Source organism: Stegodyphus dumicola, chromosome X2 (genome assembly GCF_044657685.1).
Source record: "Stegodyphus dumicola isolate Sdum_Otavi_A_Nest chromosome X2, ASM4465768v1".
Taxonomy (NCBI): domain Eukaryota; kingdom Metazoa; phylum Arthropoda; class Arachnida; order Araneae; family Eresidae; genus Stegodyphus; species Stegodyphus dumicola.
In genome coordinates, this window is record NC_140781.1 from 111,014,157 (window position 1) to 111,036,027 (window position 21,871).

General features: G+C 33.0%; 1 protein-coding gene across 8 annotated transcripts in view; it reads left to right on the plus strand.

Annotated features, from left to right (window-relative positions):
- Nucleotides 1-21,871, plus strand: part of LOC118191362 (dual specificity calcium/calmodulin-dependent 3',5'-cyclic nucleotide phosphodiesterase 1-like) — a 264,033-nt gene that overhangs the window by 45,103 nt on the left and 197,059 nt on the right. For all 8 annotated transcript variants that reach the window (XR_015039257.1, XR_015039258.1, XR_015039259.1 and 5 more), the window contains one exon: nt 14,175-14,231. Coding sequence is in view for 4 of the 8 variants with exons in the window: in XM_085810066.1 (XP_085666192.1) it covers nt 14,175-14,231 (57 nt within the window). In the remaining 4 variants the exon portion in view is untranslated. The remainder of the gene's footprint in view (nt 1-14,174; nt 14,232-21,871) is intronic.

A 21,871-nucleotide genomic window follows, 5' to 3' on the forward strand; every position in this document is an offset into this window, starting at 1 on the left:
TCTTCATCCGCCATTTATGCGGTCGAGAATGAAAGAAATTAAGGCATGTAACCGTGAATGGTTTAGCACATCCAGCTAGCAATTGGAAGATCCGGAGTCTGAATTCCATCCCGAAAACAGTTTATTTTTCACATTTCCTCCTAATAGAATGTGCATTAGTGTGATCTACTTCCACTGAATACCTGAATTTTAATATTGTTTTTACTACAGCATTTCGATACTTAGCAGACAAATTCGAATAAGTCTGGTATCGTAAAGACCTAACAATTGCTATTTTAATTTTTAATTATATTTCATTTTTAAGACTTCATATTTAAATTTTAATTCAAATATCAGCGTTTAGCTCACTGAACTGGAGAAAATTCTGGAGAAAACTGTATTCTGGAGGAAAGTACCCTTGTGCTTCGTTAATGTGCAAAATCATAACTCATGATCAAAACAGTATCGCGTTGATGATCCCTTCACCAATTAAATCATAATTCACTAACACAAGACGCTAAATTAAAGAACGTGGAAATGATACGATATCGAAAGAATTCAGAGAATGGTACTTAAACGAATCGTGCTTCATATTATAATGAAAAACTTTTAAAAGCCTCTCAGCCAGAAAATGCCATTATAAAGCATTTATTTAAAATATCCTTATTCAGAATCGAAGAAACTGTAACGTTCATTATTCTGAAAATCAGGTAGCTAGCAAAACGGTACTGTTTCGCGTTCTTATCTATCATAGCTGTTTTCATCATTGTCTTTTCGATTTACGTGCATAGAGGGTAGGGTAATAATGCATCTTTGTGCTCTTAATAAGACCGCATTGCATCAGGAGCTCTAAGAAGAAGTGTTTCGTCTTTGAACTTTATCGCAGTAAAAGAGAGACTTCCTTTTCTCAGAAAATTATTGGCTACGGTCTAACAAAATGATCACTTAATGCTCACGTGCACACGTATAAAAGTCCAAGCACCAATAAAATGTTTACTGCTCCACTTTGATCGTGGGGTTGGGACTTTTGGCACTAAACACATGGCTGCAGAGTCTCGAAATGGTGTCAAAAGTAGTCATTAGGATCATTCGTGGTGTTATTATGCTTCAGAGATCCGGAGCTGTTTGCGGCGTACATTATGGGAAAATACCAATGAAATTCCTGCAATTCCTGAAACCTAATATTTCGATCTTTGAATGCATCTAGGAATTTGAAGGAAAAGCAGTTGCAATAAGACGTTTACAGAAATGTGCCGGGCTCTAAAAATCTAGATGATCAAATAAAATTAATTATTTCTTCTTTAAGCGATAGCATATTTACCACAAAGCATTGTATTCAATTTCAATAAGTGGTTCCTTTTATATTCAAAAATTATTTATTCTAATTCTGAATTTATTCATCATGCGATTATCTTATATCTATTCTGCAAAAGTCAAAGCTTATTTTATCACAAAATCTTTCTTTGATTTCATTTCTAATTTTGACATTATTAATGCATCATACCTTGTTAAAGAAATCATACATGTATAAATACCAATAAAAATTCGAATTATTCGCTAACTACTTATATAATTACTATAACATATACGAGTTCAAATGAAGTCTTAATATACGTATAAAAGTCCCAATGGAATAATGAGCATGCATATATCTAACTTTTAAGTCTATCATGCCTATACTGAAGTAATTCTTACTCAGCCCTTTATTTAAATTAGTTTTTTCATAAAATGAACAGTTGCGTATATTAATGATATTATCAATATCTATATAAAATATCTGTTTCAAAACCAATGCAGAACGTTTCAAAATAGATCTAGCATATTTCATACACAGGAAAGACTATAAAACGTATATAAGAACTATAAACGCTTTAAAAATGTCGTTAATAATGTTACTCTTTCTTCAGATGCTCGTCATTTTCCACAATATTTGACAATTCTTTTATTATATTCTTCTGTAAATCCCACACTTAAATATGAATGTTGAAAAAGACATAAATTTTCACATTAATATATATTGCTTGGGAAAATTCACGTCCTTTTCCTGTTCCAAATGTTTCTTTTCTCCTTGTTTAATGAATAAAATACTTTTAAAATGAAATGAAAAGTATTAAAAAGTAAAGCCTAATTGAGATGGCACATCAAATACAATGTAGAGGAGGTGGCGAATTATAGTCTCCCACATTTTACTTCGCCGCCCATTCGATATAGTAATTAACATCGCTGGCTGCCGTGCCGAAGAGCCAGGATTCGAATCCCGGAGAAGGCATGGATGTTTGTAAATGTAATAGTGTCGGTGCGGCATGGCGGCACTCTAAACATGCGGCGAGCCGAACGTGTTTTGGTGGACGGGGAGAGGGGTGAGAGACTCTCGGACCCGTTCCCACCCGAAGAGCTCTCTATCAAAGTTGGGGGTGGAACTGAGCTAAATCGCACTGTCACCTGTAAGGTGCTCAAGGCTGTTGCCAACGACAGGCGTACCTTGCGCTCCTTGCTCGAGAGATTTCGTGGTTTGGGCTGATGTTACTGTCAGACGAGTGAGCGTAAGTAACAACAACAACAATAACAACATTTTATTTCGAGGGTTACTATAGAGCCTGTAGGAATTTAGCGAATAGGAAACAATCTTAACCAGTCATGTATTCCAGTTAAGAAACAACAGTTTTGAGTTTACATGGCGGAACTAAAACTTGTGAATAGGACAATCGATTGTGACGAAAGCAAAGAAACAGAACAGGATAAAACTGAACTTTAACTATCAGGATATAAACGCAGTTATCACAAACTAATTTGTTTACTTATAAACTGTATTTATTTTAAACCTAGTGTTGTTATTAAACACTAATAAAGATATTTTCCCAAATATTGTTTTCTTGAAAAGATCCCAAATAGGAACTTCGTAATATGTTTTAACTGTACGTTTTTATTATCATCATTATTATTACTACTACTACTATTATTATTAATCTCGATAGGAAATCCTTTCATTTAGCATGGAAGTTTAACTAAATCTGCCGTTTTTACTAAAGCAAAGGTTTGAATAGGAACGTATTTACTGTATTTCCAGAGCGAGTTCGAATAAATTATGCAATATATTTTAAACCAAACAAATATATATCTCACCGCTGAAGCCGCTGAACACTGTAGTTCAGTCCGGACTTCAAGTTCCTGCGAACGGTCTGGCTGCATGGGCGTTTTGGCAGTTTTCCCCCATGTGTAACACGGATATTTGCTAGTATCCAGGAAAAGGACCTCCACGGGTAATCTCTCCCTTTCCGTGTAAGGCCTAATAGATTAGCATGTAAATAATAAATAAATAAATACCATAACTGCTGAAGGAGAAAAACCTGCATTGATAGTTTACATAATCCTAAAAATCAATGGAATTCTTGGCATTATTTCTTAAATAGGTTAGAAAAATATTTCAATTTTCTTTGTTTATTCCAGCTTTAAAGTGTCACTTCATTCCTACCCTTTTTATAATTTCCTTCATTATTTAAGAATTTAAATTTCATCGTTAATGGTCAAATTAATGATTAGAATTACATATTACGAATTGCATTAAAATTAAAATATCATAAACAATAAACTTAAAGTATTTTTCTTTGAAAACTAATTTTTCACTTAATTAATTTTATATTTCAAAGTTAAAACTACTTTTATAACTATTTAGTAAAGAAAAGACAAAGATTTGAATTTTGCATTTAAAAATAATTAATACATAGCATGAGTATAAGCGTTTTAGACCAAAATTTATTCCATTTGAATTGTATTAGTGTTTATTTCATTTGAATAGTGTCTTGCATTGTGTTAGGTGCAATAAATATCTGAGATTAATAATCATATACTATTTTCTCTAAAAATATTCTTCTCTCTGTATGCTCATTATTAAGAAGCTGATGAATAATTTTCATGATAGCTGTAAGACTGCCTCCCACATATAAACATGAAAAAGGTCAAAAGAGTTAGAAATCTTCGCTTCAGATCACGGAAAGGATGCTTATTTAATGAATATTTTATATTTCGGCAAATTTCCTTATTTAAACAAAACCAAATTATTCGAGAAAAATTCGAACTCATATTTACGTGGGTTTTGCAGAAAATCAGCTTGAATTTAATTGCTTAATTGAATTTTGCTTAGTTTTATGTTTGAAATTAACTTTCGCCTGTTTCATATAGTCTATATGAAATATAGACTATATGTGTTCATGAGTCTTTCATATATCTTTGTATTACTTCCTGCAATTTGAATCGCTTTGCTTTAAAATTTATGCCGCCCTTTAAAAGATAAGGGATTGTATATCTTTTTTTCAAAAGATATACAATCCCTTTTAAAAAATAACCCTGTATTTAAAGAATATTAATGCAAAAGATTTTGAAAGTATTTCTTTTCGTTTTAAACTTAATTTACAATTTTTTCTCTGTTAAAAATAGGTATGATTCTTGGCTACTTATTATGTTATATAAATTATAACGTCTTTGACGAATAAAAGCAATATTCTGTTAAATATTCTTACCGATTCTATGTGCTACCAAAATACAGTAAGACCTGCTGTAGCTAAAAACGTTAGCTAGCCCAATTACAATAAAAGTTACTTAAGCTCTGGAAGGTGACTTTTCACCACCAGAATTTCTATATCTAAACAAATAGTAGATAGAGAAGTAAAATCACTTTAAATATACTTTACCTCACTATTTGTGGGGGATTCACAATTTCTATCTATTCAACAAATTAATCTAACCCGAATAGAGACTAAAAGCTTCATTTAGACCCCGAGAGAAACTAAAACGTTTAACTTACAGAAGCTAATATATCCTAGTCTACAATCTTCACATCAAAACCAGCGTTGAAGTCACCAACAGACTTTACTCAGCAAGGCGGAATGCGGCTAGTAGGTTAAATCTCTCTCACACAGCTTCGTAATTCTTCTAAATTTTACAATAAAAATGGTTGCTACTAAAAAATTTACATTAATTTTGTAATTAGCCAATCTCGTGACAAATAGTTAAATGTTGTTGTGTCTTAGCTCACTTGTCTGACAGTAACATCATAACAAGCCCGCGAAATTCATCGTGGCAAGGAGTCCAAGATTGCTCCTGTCGTTGGCAAGAGCCTTGAAAACTCTACAGGTGACAGAACGACTTTGCTACCACTAAGCCCTCGAGAGAAGTTTCAAATCATGGCATATTTAGAGTGCATCCATGTCGCACAGACACTATACATTTACAAACATGCATACCTATTCCGGGATTCGAACCCGCGTTTTTCGGTACGGCAGATTCCCGGTTGGGCGGTGAGAAAATTAATTAAATAACAGTTCGTTAGTAAAGCATAACTGCCACAATACTTACATGGAATCATTGGAAATCAAGATTTTCTTAACTTGAAATGACGTAAATTGGCATTTCCAATTTACGTCAATTTACTTTTTTTTTTCAAAACTGATAGTACATCGTATTTTCAGTCTCTTAGCTAGTTCTTAGCTTACAGATACTGTACATTTTTCTACAATGCATGCCACTTAACGATATTACAATTAATTAAAACAATTCAATTAATTTATAGTTAACATTACAATTAATTAAAAATATGATGATATTATGAATACAAAATAGCTCACGTTCTATAAAATTCTATATAAAATTGTCAGTTTCAAACTCGTCATAATATATAAGTTTCCATTTCATTGAAAAATGTATATACTAATTTCTTTAATTTAAACTTAACGTTAAACTCTAAAGAAAAACTGTAACTTATGAAGAAATACAAATAAACTCCATTCCAGAGAGGTTGAAAATAAGTAGTATTTAATGCGTGTAATTCGTTTGAAGTCTGTTGTAATAAGAAAGTCACTCCGAGAAATCTCAAAATCCCTGAATTAGAATGAATTAAGAAAAACTATAACTAAAAAAAAACTAACTTAAAGGATTTAGTGTAGGATGCTGAGTAAATTACCTCATTTGTCTAGACACCCGTGAGAACAAGAATCCTAAGACAGCCTAGAATAAACTGAATAAAAGTGAAAAAACGCTAAAAGACAAGAATATTATGAAACTTAGCCTCTTATTTAATCAATTATTTATACCTTTTTGTTAAAATGCGAATTCCACTTTTGCTAGCATTTCTTTGTTAGCGGATACATAAATTTTATGCAATTATTAATTTTTAAATATTTTTTATAAAATTAAAAAACATGAAAACAAAATATTTTCTATTTTAATTACAAAATTTTATCGCGCATCGGTTTTATTTTAATGCAGTTTTCATTTATTTTAAGCTTCTAAGAGCTTCGGCGAAACATTCCATATACTTCTGATATTATGAATACAAATACAGAGTTAATTATTCATTTCTAAATGAGTTTTATCAATTTCGTTTAAATAATTTTCAAATAAATAAAAGTACGGTAACAAAGGTAATTAAAAACTTATTTCTTCAGCATATCAAAATGCGGAATTAGTTATATTTGAATCTCGAAAAGCGCTCGTATGTCCCAAATGGAAATATTTTCTAGTTGAAAATACATGACAAAATAATGTATTAACCTTTTCGCGACGGCGCACCTTTGTTTAAAACGCTCGTGCGGGACGGAAGAGAATCGAAGGCAGTCACCGTACAGGACGGAGGTTTTGCATCGTTAAGCCTAATTTTATAACAAAAATCAGAAAAACAAAAGTTTCGCTTCTAGCATCGTAATTTTTGGTATCATTTTAGATTATTACTTGAGCTCTTATATATGTTAAAATTAGCCCTTAAAACATTTATTTCTTTATTTTACATGGAAATATACTTAAAAAATTGCTTATCTTCCATAATACTTTTCGGAAGAGCTATTCAAATTATTCTAAAGTTTTAATTGATAAAATCCATCAATAAAGTTTAAAATTATTAAAAAGAACACAATAAATACTATTTACAGTAAGAAGTAACAAAATTTAAAATGAAAACGAGCGTGGTAAATTTCGAAGCACAGAGAAGTATCACCTTGTAACTCTTAGAAAAAGTATCACTTTTTAACTCCTTAGAACATGAATCAGTACTCTCATTTGCGTTAGTAAATGGTTCACTAACCATACTAGGGTATTCTTCCTCTGATAAATAGCGCCTCCTTCCCGTCATAATAGACTGGAGGTGAGGCTTTCCTAAATAAAAAAAGAAGGAACGGAAATATATCTGAAGGCAATGCAAAACGTAAAAAAACTCCGCACAGTAACCCTAAAAGACCGTACAAAGTAGAGGAAAAAAATAGAATAAAAAAGGAATTGGATATAAATCAGATACGAGAATGTTTTCATTAGCACGCAGCGATTTAAAGAGCCGAGCTGCGTTTGTTTACATTACGATTTCCCCCCTCCCCAGCCACAGCTGACAAGCAAAATACCCAAAACAGCCAGAATATAAACAATCTGAAGGTCAGAATACTAAAACTACGTTCAGTTTAAATGTAATGGACACAGAGTGCCATCTAGTGGCTATTAAAAATTGTTTCAGCTTAAAATGCATATCTGCACTGCCCGTTCACTTGGCCAGTTCTCCAGGAGTGCACGGGTGAACCGCCCGGGCCTCACATGCGTCCGTACGAAATGCATATATGATTCGCCCGTCGCGAAGAGGTTAACTAAACTTACAGTGTAAGAGGTATCCCACAATTAGAGTCCCACGAGGTATCCCACGTTTGGTTCGGTTTATTCAATTATGGCAAAACAAAGTTAAGGCTATATGCCAACGGGGAGGGAAGGAAACTGGTCGTATCCAAGCTACACGTGGAGAAAACCACGCAAACACACATGGACCCAGACCGTTAGGGTTGAATAGAACCCAGATCAAACTGCGAGTGCTCAGGGACTTTACCGGTCAGCCACTGGTGGACATGAACTGAACCAGCCATGGCAGACGAGAAACCGAAAAGTTTTAGTGTATTCGACGTCAAAATGGCGCGACAGCCAACACAGCACACGCCTCCTTGGAAGCAATGCAGCTTTCATACCTGACAAGACTATCTTAAATGAGTTATGGCCTTCAGGAATACCTAAATTATTCAGTTAATATTTTTATTTGTGTAGCAACCTGAACGACAAAATTTACCATAATAATCCATGAGTCTCGAAGCACTGGAACAGAATATATGTAACTCCATCTCAAGGTCTAATGGGATGAATTACAGCACATTGCACTTGTTAGCTTATTTGAGTATGGCAAAGCCACGAAGAGTGTCCGCCTAAGAGAAAGGATGCCTTCGCGGTGCACGTTCTATGAGAAATTTGCTCATATTCGCATTCCCATTACACACGGGGAAACGCACGAAAGCCTGGAACAGGCTTATTCGCTTGGGATCGAACTCAAGCCAGGTTGAACTATCAGAATTCAGCATTTTTAGCCCCTTGGTCATTATGGGGCGTGCAAGTTGTATTGAAAATGGTTCATCGAGCCAAACTATACCTAAACCATGATGGTCGACTCTTCAGCAGTACCTGTAGAGACGGAAGAATCCACGCTAACAGGCCATTTTTCTTTCATCTACTTGCATCGATCATACTGTTTTGGATTCGGTTTATCTTAGGCCACCTTGTCTTATATGAAGTCTACACAATACGTTATGCACTAATTTAATGTAGAAAATTTTGAAAGAAATATCAAGATTTTTATAGAGGAAATTTTAGAAGAAATTGTAAACGAATATATTCATTACTTCAGCGCCTCTATTTATGAAAATTAATAAATTTCTTTCATTTCCTTTACTTAATATTCTGTGCATTATCTTTGACGTGGTATCATTTTTGTGCCAAGCTTTTATAAGAGTAGTTTCTTGCGCTACTTCCTACTTTCCTAGCGTTCTTAGCAAAGAGGAACATCTTAGAATAAAACTGTCAATGATCAAGTTTTGTATATTTCAAAGAAAATCTTGCAGTCTTTATCCCCTTCCTCGAGAATATACAATATGTCTGATATGTGGGTCTTTCGCCTTTCCTTACGAATATCTTTGATTTGTTAGAATATTTCACATATGTATTAAAATGTGAATCTCCATAATAAAAATTTAGAAAGATGCGAGTAGGAAAGAAAGGTGTTTTAGAAGATATTACTTGGGTTTATTTCATTGATTTTGAGGGGGCCCACCCACCAGCGGCCGAGCGGTAAAATCGCTGAACACTGGTAGTTCGGTCCGAGGTTCGAATCCCGCGAACGGGCTGGCTGCATGGGCGTTTTCGTGGTTTTCCCCATGTGTAACGTGTATACGAGCCAGTTTCCCTTAGAAAGTCCTCCACGAAAGGCATCCCTCCCCTTAGGCAGATAGCCCTAGTGTGCTTTGCCGTATTCTCAATACACCATTGATTTTGAGAGTTTTTTTTAATTCTATACTTTAAATTTGAAAACTAAAGTGATCCGAAACGCTAAATATCGTATAAGGCGTATTTAAGAAATAAGAGAAATATTGCTTCTGAAACTAATTTATCTGTGGTGGTATAAATCTTAGAGCAACTTGATTCCAAGTGCATTTTCATTTTACTTTTAAAATTTAATAAACGAGTATTTTCAGTTATGGCTCCTTAATCTATGTCTTCAAATAAAGTTCTTTACCTATTTTACTAATTTTTAGCAATTCCTCTAAAATGTGAGACACATAAATATATTTTAATTTGTGCTTATTTTAAGCTACCTAGCTGTGCAAATTACTTTTAGACTTTTTCGTTTTTATTTTGCTATATTTTACTTGCAAATTCCGCTGAAATCTGGCGTTTAAGCGTTTAAGGTACTTCAGAAATATAAGGGAAGGAAAACGAAATTAACTTTTAAACATTTCTTCGAGCTTTTTGAATTGCGTGCTTGAAATTTAATAGCGATTGCATCAATTTGCAACTTGGAAGCTGGAAAGGAAGTGAAGACGCATTAAAAATATTGTTTTAAATACATTTATTATACTACACTGCATTGTGTTTATATTTTATTCAGCAAAATAGGTCATCTGATAATCAATAATTATATTATTTATTTAAAGAAAGGGTTTTTGTGAAATACAAAATTATGCATACTGATTGAATTCTTCTGTACAATTACTACTAATATAAAACCTGAAATTCAAATATATTCTTAAAAGCATTCCGAATAATTGCATAAAGGCTTGGTAAAAAAGGTTTAAATTAAATATGTTTTAATACTTTCTCTTGTATATGTTACAAATTTTATAAATTCTGAAAACATTTAAATATGAACGAAAAGACATTTTGCTTATTATAGAAGAAAAGAGAGAGAATTATTGCAAAAGAAAAGAAACAAACCTATTTTCGTTAATTTTTAGGAAAGGGAAGAAATGTTGTAAAGTAATCTTTTGTGATCAAAAAATGTAAACAAACCTATTTTCGTTAATTTTTAGGAAAGGGAAAAAATGTAAAATAATCTTTTATGATTAAAAAAATGTAAACAAACTCTGCGCAACTGGTTGTTGCAAAACAAACTCTCGTTTGACGAGATTATATCGATATATAATTAATTTCAGAGCAATTTTATGAAATAAGTCTGAGGATTAACTTTTTGAAATAATTGCGGCAAATAAAATAAAAATCTCCCAATATCTTGCTTATTATTTCATTTATTGAGCCGCATGTTTAGTGCACTGGCAAACTTTTAAAAATGTACAGTTTGTGCTATGCCTTAGTTATTTCATAAAACGCCGTTTCATACAACGCGCATTTCCTTTCACAAATAAAACTACCTTTCTTAGTTGATACTATATTAGTTATAATATTAACGCCGTAAATACACCCTTGAACAGACTACTAGGTGTTTTCAATTAATAAAACAGGACACATCAATTGTGCCCTCTCCGGGGTTCGAACTACAAATCTTCTACTTACTAACCTGTTGTGTTTAACCACTTACACGCCAAGAATCCGGGCGGGGAAAGGCGATTATTTCTTAAACTCTTGCATAAATGTTTCTGATATGCTCTTGTCCTATGCTTTCGTTATCAAAATAATGTTATTTCGTTATTGTATAAGAATGTTTTGTAGATCTTAAATGATGTTGTAGAATTCCGAAGTTTGAACAATGTATAATTACAAGTTATCTTACAAGAAATACTAATCGAACTTCAGTAACTCAACGTCTTAGTAACCAAACATTTAATTGCAACGAATCATTAGGAGAAAAAACTCCAGGAAGCTGAAAATGAAAATTTTAGAAAAAATTAAGATGTTAGGATTATTTCGTGAAATAATTTATGCTTATACAAGGATGACAAAATTATCAGGGGTAAATACAGCAAGTAAATAATCATCAATGATTCTAAAAAATATTTAGTTCCGAAAAGAAGATGAAATGTTGGCTTGAATTTTAGGAAGAATTATATATATTTAGAAATGTAATCGAAAAGTAAACTTTTTATTTTGACCATTTAATTGTTTCTATTTTTCTATCGCTGCCACTTCGTTTTAAGATACGTTTAATGTTGTAAAATTACGAAATAATAATTAAAGCCTATTATCAAATTAGTCCTCTGAAAATGTTAACTCAAAATTTTATATCTGCAATTTGTCATGCACAAAACAGTCGTATCCAACGTTTCGGTCAAAAAACGATTTTAATGAATTTTGAAAATGTTTTGAAATTCTTCTTTTACTATTGCATTAGTTTAAATATTGACCTATTATTAAGGATAAAAACGTATAATCTTCAATTAATTATTAATAGCTGTGCATATTATATGCTGCTGCCCGATGCTTATAATATCCAACCAAGCTTAAAAAATATCATTTACTAAAAAAAGGCATTTTTTTAATTAGCTGAAAGTTTTTTTTTCCTCCCTCTAAATGCAAGTTTCGTTTTTACCCTCTTCCTTCCTTTAACCAGAAAGTTAGTTGTAAGCCAGCTGACAGAATTCGAAAAAGCCAGATGAGAGTTTTTAAAAGACCGAACGTTTTTCAAAACAACAAAACAATGATCTTAAATCAGGCAACCAATTATGAAAAGGCTCAAAGTATGCATCTGAGTTTTTTCTATAATAATTTTAACTGTAAAAATAATTACTAAAATCTTTGAAAGGCATCATTATCAACGATTTATTTTTTTTCAGTATGAAACTCTATTTTTCTGATCGCTTACTTCTATTCAGTGTGTTCATATTTTTAAAATTTAGCCTGCAAAGTATGCATTCTTAAAAAGAAATTACTGTATTTAAAACAGCATAGATGTAAAACCTTAGTTTAACAGTAATCATTTTGTTTTTAAATCTGCAGTCAGCGGTCTGATCAAACGTCTAAATAGATTTAGAGAATTTTATTTTTTCCATCATTTGGTACCCAAAATGTACCTTTAATAGAAGTGTATTATTCTGTTATCTATAACATATATCTAACAGAAGAGTTGAAGAAACTATTTGTCTTTCTGGAGCAGGAAAAATTAAAATTATTCCAGGATTCGAACCCCGGATTTTCCAGTTTGCTAACTGATGTACTAACTATTTACAACACAAGAGCATACTCAAAATAATGAAATATTTTATGGCTGAATAACTTCTAAAGTGTAACCTTAACGAACATTTTAAATATATAACTTACAGAAGAATAATTCTTGTGTTTTTAACAGAATAGTCCGTATGTCTAGATGGATATAGCCCGAAGTTTTTTGTGAGTTTGAAATGTCAAACATTTCATCAGATAGTCTTTACCCTGTTTCTATTATAAGCAAGTCAAGAGAAATAATGATGAGGCTTACTTTTTTTACAAGTATTTTTCCCAAACTCGAAAAATAACTATCAGCGCTAACTTCAGTTAACGTTGGAGACATATCTGTTTAACGAAATATCAGTTAAAATATGCTGAGTAAAGTAAGAAAGTAGAAATATATAGATGCTGTAAACAATATGATTGGTTTTAGTATTTCAATGAAATTAAGCCGACAGTGTCATTACCATTTACCTTTAAATGACTGCATTAATAGCGATTTCTATTCGTAAAGGAAGGCCATTTGCTTTTAAATTTGTTGTCTTTAACATTTTTCTCTCATTTCGAAATTCAGAGACACGCTCTTTGATGGGAGAAAGGTACAACTGAAACCATATTTGCTCGTAAATAGGCGAAAACTATATATCTATATGATTATTCGTATGTTCATTAAACGGGTGACTGTTTGTTGTTGGTACGCAAATAAAAAGCAGAAAATGTCAGCAACATTTGTATTTACACCAATTTTACAGTAATTATATGTTAACATGGAATGCTGCTCCAATTTCACACGGTTATTAGTGCAAACGTTTAATGGTTCAGCAAACGTCTTTCAGAGAACAATTCACGATGCCATCTTAACTGCACTCTTCCCGTTTCCATTGGCAGCGGAGATCCACAAAAGCCATCTTAGCATTAGCACGCCGGTCTATCTTTCACGTACGGAGTCTCCGTTCCGAATGACGCAATGAGAAAAATAAACGTATGATCATGCTGGCTCCACAGCGCCATCTAGTACCTGTAGGTGAAATCTGCGATCTTCGTTCATCAATGGTAAAGTTTGAGTTCCCGAAAAGTCCCATCAAAGTTTGAGCGGAAAAACTCCAATCAACCTGTGCATCTAAGAAAATTTTCGAACAAAATTTACTTAGAATTATTTTGTGTAAGAGAATTTCAGTAAAAGAAAGCGTTTTCTTTTCACTCGTAAAATTTTCAGATAAGAATAAAATATAACAAGTTTAATTTTACTTGGCCTGGAAAGAAGGACCATTCCGGTTACCTGGACTTCGGATATCTGGTGTCGGGATAACTGGAGTGTTACTGTGCTTTCATTATTGAAGACATTGATATATACCTCAGCAGTTTATATATTTTACTATTACCCTCAGCAGTTTATATATTTTACTATTACCCTCAGCAGTTTATATATTTTAGCACTAGGTTTTAAAAATGAAACAAATCTTTGCAAATTTTATTCGATTATTTTATTGCCTATATCGTTTACAATGCTATTGAAATTTCTGTATATAAAATATACATAATATATATATAAAATATTAGAAAGTTTACTAGGTGTCAAATGTCGTAATCCTTTTCAATATTTTTTACAATTTATGATACTTATAAACATAGAACTAACATAATTAGAATCCTTTTTTATTTGTATGAGCAATTATTGAAAATTAAGATACTTTTTAATGTGGTTGATGCATTTGTTTTCGAGACGAATCTAAATATACAATCCTTTATTACAGTGGCTAATGCACCTGACTGTGGAGAGACTGGAGAAAAATTATCTGCAACAAGAGACGGTAAGACAATATTGTGTTTAAATTTTGAAACGCAGTGTAATAATTTAAATGCTGTCACTGTAAAAATGTTATTTCTAACTTTCCAACTGAAACAAAATAAAGTTAAATGATCTAATCACTTTCCAACAAATGGTATTAATATTTTGCAAAAGCCAGCATCTATGTGGATTGATATAAAATGAAAGGTTCAGTGCATTTCGAGATGCAAAGCAGTTTTCTCCTTGTATAATAATAAGTTATTCTGCGGCTACTCACTGCATGACTCCTCAAATTATTCACATGCAGTGTGCATTCATACACGCACTGTATACAGGCACACAACTGCGATGAACTACTAAAAGGCTTGAGCATCCCTGGAATCCTAAAGATAGCGCCAGAGGGCATTTATTTAATGTTATTGAAAGCTCCAACATCTTAAATAAACTATGCTAAGAATATTTATTGTCTAGTGAGAAAAACATATAGGAAAATAATAACTTTAATCCATAAATTTAACGCATCAAACTATATTTATAAAAGTTAAGAGAGAAACTAATTCTCAGAGTAATAATTGTAAAATAATGGAAGTAAACATAGAAACTAGCATAAATATTAAATGAAAACTTGATGCTTAGTGATGTTTTGTTGTATTTCAGTACAGTTTTGTCACTGCCGTCGAAGTCATGCTTTCACTTTGATTTAGCCGACAAAGAAGGAAAAGTGTTTCAAACATCAGTTTAAATTATTTTTGCGATGTAAATATTTAACTGTCTTGAAGCTCTAAGTTTTGTGAAAATTGAACTGTTACCTTCTAGGTATTTTTAGAAAGAAAAAACTTTTAAGAGCTCTTGTTCGTTGGCTGTTGACAGATATATTTTTGCTTTTTCACATCGATGCATCAAAGAGTGGTATTTGTTTGGTTCTGAGAATCACTAAAATCCTTATAAGTAATATAAAACATCAATAAGAAATGAAGATACGGTTTTATTTACTAAAACTGTTAAGACATTTGCCTATTTAACAGCCAACAGCAACTAACAATTTCTCTTACTTTAGATAATCAACTTAGCAACCCAGAGCGAGGACAGAACATCACACATATTCCCGAAGTTTAGCTCTGACTTAAGAGGTGTTATAATCAACTTAAAACATCCAGTTTGTGCTATTTTATATTTGAGCCTAGTTTTCACTAATATTCAATACGCTGAGTTATTTTTCTAACTTTAGTTAAAAAGATGCATTCTTCAAATGGTCATGTAATGAAATAATTATGAATAAATTTTCATTTTTCTCTTAATTATAAAGAGTGCGTTTGGTGAAATATGGCTTAATTGGAAAATTAGCACTTAAGTTCAGATATGCATATTTTCTTTTGAGGTATAAAAAAAGTCATTATTTACTATTTTGGTTTAACATCAAAAGTGAAAATATCTAAAGCTCGACGACTCTGTTCTGAGTTTTCTGGCTTCCACAGATAAAGTTGTGTAAAATCTTATTCTGATAACTAGTCTTCGTGATAATTTCTTCCTATACTAATTTTAATTAAATATATGTTATTATTTGTATGTTTTTGCTACAGTTTAAAATTTATTCTCTTTGGAGATAATTTTAAGCATTGTTATAAAATGGTTAATGCTGGATTCATTTATGAATGTTTACATATGAATAAAATTATTCAAGTCCTGTTAGTATGATTATGGAAATGAACTGGGTGATAGTATTTGCATGTAGAACGTAGCCTGCATGCGTCGTCAAAATAAAATGCTCGCAATATCAGCTAACACCAAAATAAACAAAAAGTGGTTATTGAAGTAAAATTTTACAGTGAGATCCAAAACTGAGCAAATTACGATTTAAAAGCAACTTTTTAGTTTCATCCGAATAGCTCAACCAAATGCTTTCTGTTCTGGAAAACCGTTTCCTATTGTACAGCCATTAATTCTTATGAATTTCACTTTAAATTTTAATATTTATTAGAATCATTTGAGTCTAGATTTTTCACTTGCAGAAACTGTAAAGAGTTCTTCAAGGCCTTTACACACTTCATGTATAAAATGTTTCATGAAATGGTGAAATTTAGCTCGTTATTGAATAATTTCTGTAGGTAATACCAGTTTATTTCTTATTTACTTCTTATTACTTTTTATTTTGAGGTATACAATATCCGCCTTCCATTGGAATACAAAAGAGGGTTAAAATAAGACATTTTATATGCGGGAAAGGAATTTACTTGTATATCCTGTATTTTCATTTACATGCATTTACGAGAAAACATCCCTGCTCACTAACTTATACATTTTCAAACCTAACATTGTTATTGCCGGATAGGCAGCAAGATAACTTCTTATTAGGCTGTACACAAGCTATTATTTTGTGCCTAGGAACAATACAGCGATGGAAACATGTTATATAAATTATCAGTTTCATACACTAAAATCAGATCAATTATATAAAATTAGAGGAATTTATAAATCTGAAATAAAAATACAAATTTTTACGACTGTTTTTAAATAACTCAGTTATTTAAGCAATGTATAATTTTAATTCGAACAATAAATTTAAATTATTATATCGCATCCAATGATAATACCTGTTAAATTGACGCTGATGTTATGTAAGAAGTACTATTTCTCATGGAAGGACATTTGCTAGACCATGGATGAAAAATTATTCTAATAACATAAGGAAATGTAACGTAACTTACCTCCAAAAAATTAAAGAGCAAGGTATTGACACAAATTTCTAACGTTCAAAGTTATTTGCTAAAGCGAGCATAACAATAATTATATTATTATCTTGATGCCATTCGTATCCATTCTGATGCCATCTTGATGCGATCAAAATCACACAAGAACTTGAAAGTAAAATTTAAGCTGCTTTTCTCATCCTTATTGTGTTGAGTGTCACATCATGTTTGTAAATTTAAAAAATAAAGCCACCGTAAATTAAGTCAATCATTTCCCGCTGCATAACTTATATACGTATTTATTTTCTTGATGCTGATACCTCTTTGTAGATATCTCTTTAGCTTTATAAATATTTTCTTCTCTTTAATTTTCTTAGAATTTTGTATAATTTTTAAAAGAGGTATTTGCTAAGCTGGTAAGAAATATGCATTCAGATCTAAATAAATCTAATTTTTGCGGTATTGCATTGTGCCTAATGATTTCGATAAGAATTCTTTTGTTTATTAACAGTTGATTTCAATAATCTTTGATGATATGATATTATAATATATTTTAACACGCACGTAACATAATGCAGTGTAACCCGTCGAAAAAAAGACAGCTATAGTCAGAAAATTCCAACGTTCAAAATTTATTTGCTGAAAAAGGAGCACAGAACTTGATTAGCAAATTTTCGCTTCAAGACATTTATATTATATTCATTTTAGTGTAAGAACTTATCTCAATGAATAATAAAATGAAATTTCATTAATTTTTTATTAGAGTGGAAGTTATCATGAAAGATGTTTTATTTTCAATACATTATACTGGGAAATAAATGTGATAATCATGGAACATTTCTAAAATGTCTTTCGTTAAATTCTAATTTAGAACTCGTAAAATTTTGGCTTATTTGCAAAAATGTTTGAAATTTATATTTCTGTGGCATAATGCGCTTCCCATGAGCAATGCATAATATTTCTAAAGAATGCAACTGATGCAAGAAAGTTTTAATTTACAACACTGCAAATTAAAATTCAGCTGAATGTTTACGTGATTAGGGATTGCGTAATTCATTTCTCACGACGCATGTGACACTAAACGCATGATACTTAAACGAAGGAAACTTCGTTAACGAGAAAGTTTATGAATAGAAGCTTAGTAACTCTGCATCTATAATCTGCTGAGAGCCCTTCTGTTACGCATGAGACAAGTTACCCACAGTACGAAACATAGAAATTCCACTGTTCTCGTTCAGATGCTTTTATGAATGCATCTCACGCGATGGAAAGAAGCCTGATGTTATTTTCGTTCAGGCTCTTCATTTGATGATGTATAATTTACACTAATTATGTTAAAACACAATTTACACTAAAGAGGAACGCATAATGCAAGTTACTCTTATATTGATGAAGTAAGAATATTTACTGTATATAAATAACAGCATGGGAGATGTTTAGCTGTTTCAAGCGAATGGTTTTCCAGTTCAATCTTTCGTGTCTTCTCATCATTGTGGTTCGGTAACTGAAATGATTGATTATGGAGCACGTTAGTCTGCAAGTTAAAAGAAGATAGAATAAAATCGGCTTTGAATTTAGAGGAGTATCTTAAAATATTCATCTGCTGCTCTGCCGAATTGTGCACGAATGCCCTGATAATCGATCAAAGACACTGATAAACTGTGCAGGAATGACCTCGAAAAATCGATCATCACCATTGAGGACCTGGGCAATCATTCTTAGAGGAGAAGAGAAAAAAGAAAAGAAAGGGAAGAATCCTAGGAAGTAAGAATAGTGGCATTATCATATCTAATGGTATTGATATTAGAAGAGTTTTGATGAATGGTTATAGTACAGAATTTATGAACTCTGGCTTAAAAGGCAAGGGCTCACTTTATACACTTTAATAATTTTTCTCATCATTAAAAATAATTTCTATATAAAGTCATAAACTGGGTTATCTTACTAACAAGTTGCATTGCATAGTTGCTTATTAAAAATCAGCATTTAAATATATTACTAATCCATGTTATAGACATTAGCGTCCTAATTATCTTTGCAAAAATCCCGAATTCTTAAAAACTGTTTAATGAACTCTTTAATAATACTGAATTAATGAATAACAAAAAAAAAAAAAAAATTGGAAGAACGTAAATACCTCTTAAACGAGTGCATATGACTTTCGAGGGGAGTGTTATGTCTCCAGCTCATATATTCATAACTTAACCCATTTCTTGCTCTCAATTAAATACCTGTTAAGCCAGAGTTACTTAAGAGTTTGGGGCGGTAGGTTCTCTGCTTCACTGATATAGTCTTCAAGGCATTGACATATCTAGGGAAAGAAAATGTCTGCTAAGTACTCTATGAGATACAAATCAGGAGATTTAACTGTCCAGTTCATTAATTCAGTGTCTTCGATTTTAAGAAACACGATTTTTCTCGATAAGGACGATCATTATCATTTATAAAAAGAAAGTCATATTTAAAATGCACGTTCACTTGTAAAACGCATTAAATAGAGTGATAAGACTTCATCTAGATATATATATTCAGATACATGTCATCTGTCAAATATGTGTAGTAGATTACCTGTACCTGGTTATCATTCCTTCCCATACTATCACATCCGCGTACCCAAAATGTTCATATTACTTACATCTGAAGAGATATTTCGTCTTTTAGGCTCTTCTCAAATGAAAATACTTTTAGAATAAGATGTCAAATTGAACTTTGCTTCATCACTGAAGAGATCAGGTATGCATTATTATATAGTCTACAACTGATATACTCTGGATCAATTCAAGAAGCCTCTTGTTTTCGTGACGTCATTGAAATATAAATTAATGGATTTCTTATATAAAGGTATTTTTCATTAAATCTTCCATACACATGAACGTCAAGGTGCGGCCTCTACACTAGAAGGTCTTATGCCTGCCTTTCAAGGTTCAAGAACCACAACCTCAGGACCGATCCGAGAGGACTCCACCCCCTCCCGATCGCTGTAGAGGGGAAACTTCCCTCAAAGATTAATTGGCCAGAGAAGAGACCGGAGTGTCTAGGGCCGATCTCAACTCCGACAGCTTCACACGTTAGACTAACTAAAGATAAATTCCCTCGATCGGGGGCACCACTCCCTCTCGCAGTACTAGCTACAAGGACGGTGTGTTTTAAACTCGAGATCATACGTCCCTCCACACCCACCGAGAAGAGCCAATCCCTCTCGCACCAGCCAACACGATCAACCATGTAACGTCCCCACAGCTTTGGTCACCGACAATACTAGTCTTTCCCGTGAAGACTGTTTATTTACTCTGCAGTCCAGAGCTGTCTAAACACAAGTCTAGCTAGTGATCTTGAAGAACCCCGGGTCTCCTCCCATAAATGGTCGGTTCCGGAAATTCCACCAGCCGAACCACAAAGATAGTTGTTCAGCATCTGTTAGCCTATGCCAGCCAGCCTATATATAGCCTTTTGCCGGCATATTTTCCAGCGGGCGCCACGAGAAGGCCGATGCTGAACTGAGGGAGACGATAACAAGTCTCCATCCCTCAACACCTGCCCTTTGACCGAACACTGGGTCTCCTGCCTTTCCCCACTGCTCACGACGGTCTCCCGCGCACGGTTCTCGCCGCTCACAGTGGGTTCCAGCCGGTTCCAGACATCCGTCCTCCGGGACAGGTGCCGGCAGCTCGTTCCTTAGAACAGACAGCAGGTCTCCTTCCGCCAGCGGTCGGTTACAGTTTTCAGAGATCCATATAAATATTACAGTGGCTGTGGCATCTCCTAAACTCCGCGCTTATCAATTAATTTTATTTTGCGAGGGGGCAATTGCTGACAAGACCGTGAGAAATGATTATTTTACTTCGTGCCTACCAACAGTTTCAGATCTCAAATTTGTTTCTAAAAAATAGTGATTATCTGTAAATAAATCTTGAACCTGTAAGCAATCTTGAAACAAATGGCTATATTGTGACAAATATTATGCGCCCTACTTTTAAATGGTCGACAGCTCTGTAGCTCAAAAGCTCTTCCAATTATTAATTTGGGGAGCTGAAAGTGTTTTGTCTTGATAAGCACTGAATTCCAGACCTAAACTGCAGAATTTCAATTGGAAATTATTTATTCAAAGTGCTTGCGACATCTTTGGATTACATCTTTCCATTCCAGGCATTTCATAGACGCATTCATTTCATTTCGCAGGAGACGTGAAAAATGTGCACTGCCCTCCCCGGAACTCTAGCCATGGACCTCTCGAATATGCCTCGAGTGTGCTTCCAGTTACACCGCGATGGCATGCGGAAAAGAGGAAGAAAATACCTTTTATAATCTCCCTTCTAAAGGGTGACTGGGGATTAGGGGACCAGTCGCCAAATCTTGGTGGTGACGAATTACTTATTGTCCACCACCTTTTAGTTCGGGCACCATTTTACCTTTACCTTTTAGTTCGGGCAGAGTCATTAGGATTTTTTGATGCTGGAGACGTGAAAAAGGCGCAATGGTCTCGCTGGGACGCGAACCCTGGACCATTCGAATACGCGTCTCGTGTGCTTCCAGTTACACCACGAACGCATACAAAAAAGAGGAAAAAAATACCTTATAACGTGGTTCACATTTTAATCATTTCATGAAGAATAAATCGCGTTAATTGATTACTTTACTCCTTTTATATTTAGTTATGTGATTTTATAAATCACTTATAACCAATGTCATAATCACCGGCTCTTTAAAAACTGCCATCGGCTACTAAATACATAAAAGCATAATTTAAAACTTTTCCACATTGATAATGATTTATATAAATACAATAAAGAGCTGAATGCTAGTCTTTCATAACAATGCATTTTGTGGTTCTATCAGTTAACAAGAAAACTGATTTCTATCAATTAAAAAAAGTAAATGCAAATTATTTACATAGGAATTTATCAACGAAACCCCAAAGACAGTTCCCACAGCATTTATATTCGGCCTCAATCACAATTATATTTTATTTAAATAA